We start from the raw sequence: 10,482 nt of genomic DNA on the forward strand, positions 1-10,482 counted from the left end.
CTTTGTGTTAAAAGTTACTTAAGAAATATATAAGCCAAATACAGTGTATAAACTTGTTTCAGCTCTCATTTAAATAAATCACCATAAAACATACTTTTTTGAGATAATCAGGGGAAATTTTTGGAAACTGATTATTAAGGGACTGTTGTTAATTTTTGTAAGATGATGGTAACATTGCGGTTGTTTTTTAAAGGAGTCCTTAACTTTTTTGATACGTACGCTGAAGTATTTGTAGTTGAAATAAGAATCTGGGGTGTGCTTAGAAATGAGGTAAACAGTTTTTTCTAAAGTGATAAACAACAGGATTAGTCTATTAATGTGGGAAAGTAAATTTATACGTTCACTTATACAACAGACATCTTTTGAGGTCTTATTGTGTTTGAGGCCTATCAGTCAACCAGAAAACATATTCGGAGTAAAAAAGTGACCTATTGAAAGGTGAGGTGGGCCAGGCATGGCAAATCCTAGCACTCTGGGAAGACACATTGGGAGGATCCCTCAAGTTCAGAGTTTGAGACCAGCAGTAGTGAGACGTTGCCTCTACTAAAAGTTTTAAAAAAGAAATTAGCCAGCTATTGTGGTGGGCACCTATAGTCCCAGCTACTTGGGAGGCTAAGGCAGATGGATTGCTTGAACCTAGGACTTTGAGGTTGTTATGGCACACAGCACTCTAGCCTGGGCAACAGAGTGAGACTCTTGCCTCAAAAAAAAAAAAAAAAAAAAAGATGGTATAAATGACTGACTGAGCTAACTGGTAAGGGGATTGGTATTGAAAGAGTGATGAGACTGAATTATGGTTAAGAGATTTAGGTTTTCTATTAAGTAAGCTTTTATTCGTCATATAACATATATAAAGAACAGTATACAACATAAGGAGTATATCATGCAAAAACTCACTACAAAGTGAGTGCACTAGTGAAGCTGGCACTCAGAGAGAACTGGATTTTGAACAATATATTGCTTGAAGTAATGGGTATAGATTACAGTGGAAATGGAGGGATTGTTGTTGTTGTTGTTTTTTAAGACAGTTGTCACTGTGTCACCCTTGGTAAAGTGCCATGGCGTCACAGCTGACGGCAACCTCCAACTCTTAGTCATAAGTGATTCTCTTGCCTCAGCCTCCCAAGTAGCTGGGACTACAGGTGCCCACCACAACATCTGGCTATTTTTTGTTATAGTTGTCATTGTTTTTTGGTAGGCCTGGGCAGGGTTAGAACCCACCAGCCTGGGTGTTTGTGGCCAGCACCCTGGCCGCTGAACTACAGCGATGGAGCCAGAAATGGAGATCTTAAACATAAGGAATTAGAAATAGAAGGGCAACAGAGCATTTTAAGATCGGCTCTGTGCCTGTGGCTCAAGTGGCTGAGGTGCCAGCCACATACAGCTAAGGTGGTAGGTTCGAATCTAGCGTGGGCCTGCTGAACAACAATGATGGCTGCAACCAAAAAATAGCCAGGTGTTGTGGCGGGTGCCTGTGGTCCCAGCTACTTGGGAGGCAGAGGCAGGAGACTCACTTGAGCCCAGGAGTTGGAGGTTGCTGTGAGCTGTGATGCCACGACACTCTACCCAGGGGGACAACTTGAGACTCTGTCTCAAAAAGAAAAAAAAGAGAGACAGGGTATTACAATGGCACTTGGGATAGAGTGCAGTGACTTGATCATAGCTCACTATAACCTCAAGTTCCTGGGCTCAAGTAGTCTTTCCCCTTTAGCCTTCTGAGTAGCTGGGACTACAGGCACATGCCACGACACAGCTAGTTTTTAAATTTTTTGGTAGAGACACGGTCTTGCTGTGTTGCATAGGCTGATCTTGAACTCTTGGCCTCAAGCAATCCTCCTGCCTTTGCCTTCCAGAGTACTAGGATAACAGGCATGAGCCACCAGCTTTGTATGTGTATGTTTTATGCTAAATAGCAAAACTTGAACTATTTATCAGTGAGGAACAAATATTTATAAATTCATTAATTCAAATTTTATTACTAACATTAAAAAATTCTGTGACAGCTTTTACTGGTTTTCAGGATTTATATACTTGATTTTCACCAGATTATATCCCAAATAGCAATTGTCCTCTTTCAAGAGGCTTCAGGCTCATTTGATATTTTAAGAATTACCTATCAGGAAGAGTTTCCTAAGTTTAACGACTGATTGTCTTTAACAGTTGAACTATAATCTATGCTACTGGGTATTTCTGGAGGATTGTATATAGAATATTTGCTGTCATTAATCCCATTGCCTGACGAGGAGACAGGCACAGAGAAGTTAAGTGACTTGTCCATTGTCACACGGTCATTTAGAGGCATGGCTGTGATTCAGTCCAAAGCCGACTGGCTTCAGAGTCATTAATTAATAGGGTTGTTGTGAAGATTCTTTTTATCTTTTCTTTCTCAGATCCATCTGACCAAGCTAAAGATTCTTATTTAATAAATACGTCATTTAATGCACAGTGCCTGACTCCATGTGTATATTAATTGTTAGATGTCATTTGTGTTGTCTTTGTCATAATTATTTCAGAGAGAACTGGTAGTACACAGAAATCTCCCTACCCACAGGGGAAGAAGTCTCCCTGAAGTCTTTGGATGGGTAGATTGCATTGAAACTTTTTTGTTTCCCTCGAGACAGAGTCTTGCTCTGTCACCCTGGCTAGACTGCCATGGCATCATAATAGGTCACTACAACCACCAACTCCTGGGCTCAAGTGATTTCTGCCTCAGACTCCTATAGGCACGTGTCACCACACTCCGCTAATTTTTTCATAGATGTGGTGGGTTCTGGTTCTTGCCCAGGCTGATCTCAAACTCCTGAGTTTTCACAGTCTTCCCACATTGGCCTCCCAGAGTGGTAGGATTATAGGCATGAATCATACCGCACCAACCACTGTCTATGTTATAAAATGTGTATGTATTTAAAACATTAATTTGGGGGCTTAAAGAAGTAATCTCTAAATCCTTATGAAAACAGTTTCACGTGTGTTTGAGTATCTAAGATTGTTTTCTATTGAGAATGTAAGATAAGTGAATTTTAACTGTTGTAATTCCTGTTGTAACAGAATTTAAGCAGAATGGTGGGAAGCCTTATCTGTCTGTGATTACGGGGAGAGGAAACCACAGCCAGGGAGGAGTTGCTCGCATTAAACCAGCTGTCATTAAATACCTCACAAGCCATAGCTTCAGGTGAGTATAGATTTCTGTTATTGATAATGGCTGTTGCCCATATGTAACTAGGTAAACGTTAGCAGTATGCTCAGAATGATTTGTCTAAATAGTTAACTAAGTTTATTCATCTAATTTCGCCAAAAGTTAATGCTTAAATTATGATGGAACTTTCCCTGCTGGTTATGTTATCTGGTAAACCAGAAATAAAACATTGTTGACAATAATTACATGATAAAACGTTCTATTATACATTCAAAATTCTAAAAGAAAGTAAATATATTTGTGTCTTTTTGATAATATATTATCTAAGATACTTAGATTGTGTATATCATAGCTTAAGATTTGCGGTTTATTATTTTGAAAGGAGAATATATTTGTGGATTTTGGATGGAACTGGGTTGCTTCTGCTGAAATATAGTTATAATTTGGGTGTGTTTCAATTATTGCAGAAACTTTCCAGTTTATATGAATTTCTCTTTTCATAAGTTAAATGCTATTAATGGTCTTGCTGACAAATGTGGGCTTTTTCATTAAGTGATCATTATTTAGTAACAGAAAATGACAAGAAATCTGTTGATAGGTGTCCGACATGTGCATCAAGTCCACCCCTGGAGTTTCACTTAGCGTAGCATGTTTAGTTTATGCCGTGTGGTACAATGTTATTTGGCTACTACATTATAGAAATGGTAGCATTCTAACCATGAAGACAGGTAACACTTCATGGTTATTTTTACAAAAGAAGTAGGCCAGAACAGTAGCATATTGAGATTAATCATCTATGTTAGAAACTAGTGTTCCTAGAAAGTTTACACTGAGAGAATTGGAAGCATTACATGGCCGGATTAATCAGATTTACCTGGTAATCAGAGATTTCTTCTTGGTGCTTTCTTGATGCACAGAAACAGCGTAAGGGAGACAGGGTCTGACCCTTCCTTCAGTGTGCTCGGCCTCATGAGGGTGTAATTTGTGTTTGGAAGTTTTGAAAAATCTTTAATTATTTTAACTACTACATTAGGAGTAACCCTAGCTTTAGGATTGTATTTGTTTGGGCAGTAGATTAAAAGGAACTAAACATAGACACTGGTCTTGGATATTGACTTAGTGAAGGAGAGTACTTGATAGTAAATACCGTGTTAGGCATAGGCACTTGGACTTGATAAAAAGTATATTCCCTGGCTAGTTTGAAATTTTTATTTTTAAAATAACTCTTTTCTTATTTCTACAGGTTCTCTGAAATTAAACCAGGGTGCTTGAAAGTCATGCTAAAGTAAAATAAACGTCCTTGACTTAGAAGTGTGAAGGTTTGTAGGTTAAAATTAGTTTTATTTGCAGTATTTCAGTCAGTTCTCTAAACATGTGTTTTATCAGAAATAATGTTTATAGTTATGAAACAAAAAATCATGTTTTTCAAAATTCAAGAGAAATTTTTCACTGAATCATATGGCAAATAATGTTACCTGTTAAAAATATTAAAGTGGGTTTTTATTGATTACAAAATGTCTAAGCAGATTATCAGCCGCAGTTTTAAAGTTTGAAGTGCTTGGATGGTTTCTCAGACAGAAAATGTTACCTTTGTGTTAATAATGGTGGTTTGACATTTAGTAACTTCCTAAAGGTTTCTGTGAGAGATCTTTAAAGTGCTTTGATAGCCTTTCAAAGACTTGTGTTAAGAGGAAGAAAAAGAAGTAGTGGTAGCAGTAGTGAAGAAAGAAAGGAGACCTAACAGAAACACTTGAATCCTTTTTGCTTTTAAAACTGAACACATGAAACCATTTCATTTTGCCGCGTCCCTCAGGAAGACGTGCTTTTGTCCTTCCCTCTGCTTTGTGTAGCTCTTGATCTCTTACTTTTCACTCTGTTTTTCTGTACGTGTGCATTTTATGGGAGAAAGTGGGTCTGAGATTATATTGCAGTTTTATACCTTGGAGAGGCAGACAGATTTTCAGAGGAGGAGAAATGGTTACGTATCTACCAAGTGTTGGGGCCTTTCAGAACTGCTTCTAGAACTGGCGGTGTCAGGGGCATTTCAGACAGTACTGAATAGTTATATTTGCGGATGTACATCTAGAATGCAGTAGGTCAAAATCTTAATAACATAAAACAAACATAGAAAACATTTTGAGTATAATCATAAAAGGAATCAGTAGAATTTAAAAGATTTTTACTTTTATTTTGAAAGAGCTGATTTTGTGAAAGGAAACTTTCATTGTTTGATTAGGTGATTGTGCAAATTATAATTTCCTTTACACAGGTTTTAATGTTGAAGTCTAATATGAGACAATGGCTTAAAAATTATTTCAGATGTGGAGAATATTTTCAACATGTTATTTTAGCAAAAAATTATGTTGTTTTTTGTTAAGTTTTAAAAAATCCTTTGAATGAGGACTTATAGGTTTGAGCTGATACTGAAAGAATCCTACACTACAGAATGGCTTCCCCAAAGAGGGAACATTTTAATGAAAATAAAACTCAAAAACACTTGCTTTTGTATATTATAAATGCCTGCTTTTAAAAGAAGAGCCTTATCGTTGTATTTTATTTCCGTGAAAATAAGAATATGCTTATTATCTTGAAATGGTTAGGTATTTGAAGTATTATTCATTTCTTGTGTTTGTCATATTTTTTAAAAATGCCAATAGTTTAGCACAGTTTTTCATAATCTCTAGAACAGTTCTGTAGATTCAAAATAAAGTAATTCCTTTTAACAATTTATTATAAAACTAATTGCTAATGAAATTAAATCTTCTTATGTATAAATTAATATGATTTAACAATATGGAAAACAATACCAAAACCTCTCTTACTGGAGAGTATGCAGCTGCCTACTCATTTTCAGTGTTTATATATTTTCTTACTTGGTTTAAAAAAATCACTTTCAACTATGTCAGCTAGACTTACTTTAGTAATCTAATTGATGAGGGAGCAGTCAGATGAAGTAGAGATGTGGTATTCTGTGGGCAGAAATCAAATGAAAAAAGCTATGTGTTCTGTAGTCTCAACTCTAATGTTACACCTTATTTTGGTAAATCTAACAGTATTTTTTAATCATCATTCATAAACATACAGGCAAGGTTTGAGCATTTTTTTTTGCAGTTGTTTAATTCCAGACTGCCTCCTACCCACTATCCAGCATAGTTTGAGGAACACATAATGATGAAAGAAAATTTTATATAATCTCTCCTTTCTTCTTTTGCCCATTTGTATTCAAAGATAGTTTGGAGAGTCTTCATGTATTGGTACAGGTTGAGTGTCCCTAAGTGCTCCAAAATTCAGATCTTTTTGAGCATGGACATGGCACACAAAAGATACGCTTACTGGAGCATTTCAGATTTTCAGATTAGGAATGTGAACCTGGTAAGCCCGATGCAAATATTCTGAAATCTGGAAAAATCAGAAATGCTAAACACTTGCAATGCTGAGCATTTTGAGTAAGGGACAGTTGACCTGTGTGTCTGTGCCAATATGTGGCTCACTGGAATGGCTGTTTGTAACTGAACATTTTAAAATATTTTAAAGTAGTACAGTGCTTCTGTAGTTTGGAAGGTTTTAGCAAAAACCTTCCAAAGAAAAGAACTAACGTGGAAACCACAGAGGGAGTATATTGGACTAGGGGCTCTTCACAGCACTTTGAGTCTGTCCGTCCCTTCTTCCCGGGTGAGAAATGCAAGCGTATTTTCTTAGATTTATTGTCTAGTCATATATCTCTCTATTATTTTCTAGGTGAAGTTTTTTCAATTTGTTACCATTTCCATACTATTTACAATTCTGTGGCCTTTAAATATAGGACATACTGTATAGTAAAAATTGCAACTTCAAAGTGTCTTGTGACATGTTTTGAGAGGAAAGATTATACTCTCCTCTGGATGGTTTCCAGTCCCTTGTTTTGGTCTTTTTCTTTTTGAATTCAAGTGTTTTGTATGCTTAGAACAGGACACGTATAATAGTGAGATTGATTATTTCTGAGCTGGAAATTGGAAGCTTTTGAAACTCAGGAAATTGCTCTGACAATGTTTTAACTGCTCTCGATTTAGGAACATGACAAAATGTAAAAAGAAGACGATGATGATGTGTGCTGTTTTTTCCAAGTGTTTTTTCATTGTGCCATGAGGTGAAATTTGATAATTTTTCTGCGTAGTAGCTAAATATTGCTGATTTTTATTTACATGTGAAGAAAAGAGATTTAAATGTTTGTGTGGCCAAAAGAGTATCATTCAAAACGTAAAGTAAGTTTATGTAGAATGTATGTTAATGGTGCTTATTTTTAAAATGTAATTCCAGTTTACAGTATTACTTAATGCTTCTTTACAGAACTTAATAGAGAAACAAAGCTAGAACACGTCTACATCCAGAAGAGCCTTTTATAACTTCACATTGTGTGATGACAAAGTGTATTATTTTCCTTAAAGTTGAGCACTTGACTTGTCTGGTCTAAGTGATGAGCCTATTGAATTTAACATGAAACTTCTCACTAAAATACAGTCTTGCAGCTATCGGTCAGAGAAAATATTTAAAATTTTTCAGACAGTGTATTAGAAAAAAACGTTTTTATTTGTACTATAAAGAAAATGTAATTTTGCTGTTAACTCTGTACTTTTTTATTGAAAATGTTTTATAACTTTGCTTTTAAATTTCTTATGAAACCATTTGCAAATTACATACTTAATTTAATAAAATACTTTAGCCACAGTCCAGTGTGAGGAAATCATTCATTTGACGTGGTAGGGTTAGTGGTTTAAATATTAACAAAACTTTTATGTGTAACTTTGTAATTTTAGAGGAGAATAATCATAAAACTTTCATTTCTGTACCACAACTTTTTTTTCTAGTTTAAATTACTTTGCTATAGTAAATAGGGATCCGTGAAGTGGATTCGCTGTGGTTTCTGAGCTGGAAATTGGAATCTTCACACCCTGTATCTTTTGACTGGCATCGATATTAAGAATTATATCTGTTAGGGTCTCCAGTAATATTTTAAATAACATTAAGGACATTTGAACTTTATTCAGCTCCAACACAGGATAATTCACTCATTTAGCAAGGACTTAAAAATATTTATTCAGCCAATATTTATTGAGTACTTGTTACTAGAGTCACAGTAAGAGACAGAGCTTTTATCCATAGTTATATTCTTACGAACAATTAAGTGTACCAGTATTTATACTATGGAATACTTTCGTATAGGGTATATTTTAAATCTCAAGAGAATCCTATTACATAGGTGGTGCTATCCCAATTTAATGACTAAAGCTACCTAGTCTGAGAGAAGTTAACTGGTTTTCTGGTTCAGAGCAGAAGCTTTTTGACTCTTAGTATAGAGCAGCTGCATCTGTCAGAATAGAGAATAGTTATTTACAAAGATACAATATTCTGTTATCTCCTCCTGAGACAAATGTGGCTTCACAGTGAATGTCTTTGAAAATCTGCCATTTATGAATCTGCCTCCTCCTTTTATCCAAAGGAAGCTGATACTTTGGAATAATCCAAAATACAGTGGCAGAAGATACAAGTTTATTTTTCTCTTCACATAACATCCCAGAGGCAGAGTCTAGGACTGATGGGAATCATCTTTTCCTTGAAGGTTTTAGCATCTAGGCTAGTTCACCACTCTGCCATACCAGGATATAGCCCTTGTTTTCTTACCCCAGCTGGATGGCTAGAGCTCTCTCACATCTGCGCTCTACTGGAGGAAGGACAGGCCAAAGGGAGCAGAGGGCAAAGCCAGCAGTCTTAAAGATGGTCACTGGAAGTGCCACAGGTCATTTCTACTTAGATCCTGTTGGCCAGAACATTGTCATATCACATCTAGATGCAGGAGATGCTTACAGGTTGTCTGTTGTCTGTTTCAGACTGCCCTATGTCCCACGAAATTATGAGTATTCTCTGGGAGAAAAGAAAAATAGATATTAGGGGAGTGAGTATCAGTCTCTGCCACATCATTTTTGATCATTATGCACAAATAATGTGAAAATGAGTTCTTGATATATTCCATTGACAGATCTTTCTGTGTGATAAGAATAATAAGGAAATCATAGTTGTATGTGTTAACTTTAAATAGTCAAACGTTAATAACCCACAGAACTGGATGAAATGGACTTGCAGTCCACGATTTAACAGCTAATAGGATCACTTTAGATCTCATAACCCAGACGTGGCAACTAGATTAGGTATGTAAATTATTTCTAATGATACTGTTTAGTTAATATGCTTACATATTGACTTTTTTTTTCTCTTAAATGTTTATTCTTCGTGTCTATGTGCAAAAACTCAGTACTTGGTGTGAGTGATTTAAAGCTAAGTGAACCAGGGTAGGAAGATGTAAATATGTATATACATGTCTTAAGGACTGAAACTGGTATAAAGAAAGAACTGTGCCAGTTCAAAAAACAAAAGAACTTGTAACAAAAAATAGGAAAATGGGGAATTCTTGCTTCTTTTGGAGATGTGGTGAATTTGAAATTTGCTGCTTGTAATCTTGAAATGAGGCCAGGTGCAGCGGCTCATGTCTGTAATCCCAGCACTCTGGGCGGCTGAGGCAGGTGGATCACCTGAGCTCACAGGGTTGGGACCAGCCAGAGGGAGACCCCATCTCTAAAAATAGCTGGGCGTTGTGGCAGGCGCCCATAGTCTCAGCTCCTCGGGAGGCTGAGGCAACAGAATTGCTTCAGCCCAAGAGTTGGAGGTTGCTGTGAGCTGTGACACTACAGCACTCTACTGAGGGTGATAAAGTGAGACTCTGTCTCAAAGAAAAGAAAAAGAAATCCTGAAGTGATTTTCTGTAGGGAAAAGATCAAAGACTTCAAATTCAAGCCTTTTGCACATATGTTATATAAGTGTACAGTCTTTGTACCTTTCATAGCTTTGGAGTGCTTTTTGTGGTAATCTTGACTGACTTAATTTGTTATAGGCTTATTTAATTTTAATGGCTAATGAAATATTAGCATTTTAATATTAATGAAGTTTCAGAATATAAACAAATTCCTCAACATAAGGAAAGACTATTTTGGGATAGAGAAGTGACAGAGTACATGATCCATCCATGATTCTGTCCCTGCTCAGGTATAGAAATGGCTACATGATATGGAAGTAGGGTGATGAAATGGGGTGATGCAGTGGTCACTTCCAAGATCTCACAAAATGGTCGATGCCAAATATACATACTTCTGGATTTAAATGCATAACATGGATGGGCGGCGACTGTGGCTCAGTGAGTAGGGCACTGGTCCCATATACCGAGGGCAGCAGGTTCAAACCCAGCCTTGGCCAAACTGCAACAAAAAAATAGCCGGGCGTTGTGGCGGACGCCTGTAGTCCCAGCTACTCGGGAGGCT

The 10,482-nt window shown here is 36.6% G+C and overlaps 1 protein-coding gene across 5 annotated transcripts in view; it reads left to right on the forward strand.

The window, feature by feature from the left end:
- The window catches only part of N4BP2 (NEDD4 binding protein 2), a 92,453-nt gene extending 84,613 nt beyond the window's left edge, over positions 1-7,840 (forward strand). For all 5 annotated transcript variants that reach the window (XM_023519614.1, XM_023519613.1, XM_023519615.1 and 2 more), the window contains 2 exons: positions 3,049-3,172; positions 4,380-7,840. In XM_023519614.1, coding sequence (XP_023375382.1) covers positions 3,049-3,172; positions 4,380-4,425 — 170 coding nt within the window. In that variant the 3' untranslated portion in view covers positions 4,426-7,840. The remainder of the gene's footprint in view (positions 1-3,048; positions 3,173-4,379) is intronic.
- The last annotated feature ends 2,642 nt before the right edge of the window (positions 7,841-10,482 follow it).

The sequence above is a fragment of the Otolemur garnettii genome, unplaced genomic scaffold (genome assembly GCF_000181295.1).
Source record: "Otolemur garnettii isolate 467f Iridium unplaced genomic scaffold, OtoGar3 scaffold00181, whole genome shotgun sequence".
In the NCBI taxonomy this organism is placed as follows: Eukaryota; Metazoa; Chordata; class Mammalia; order Primates; family Galagidae; genus Otolemur; species Otolemur garnettii.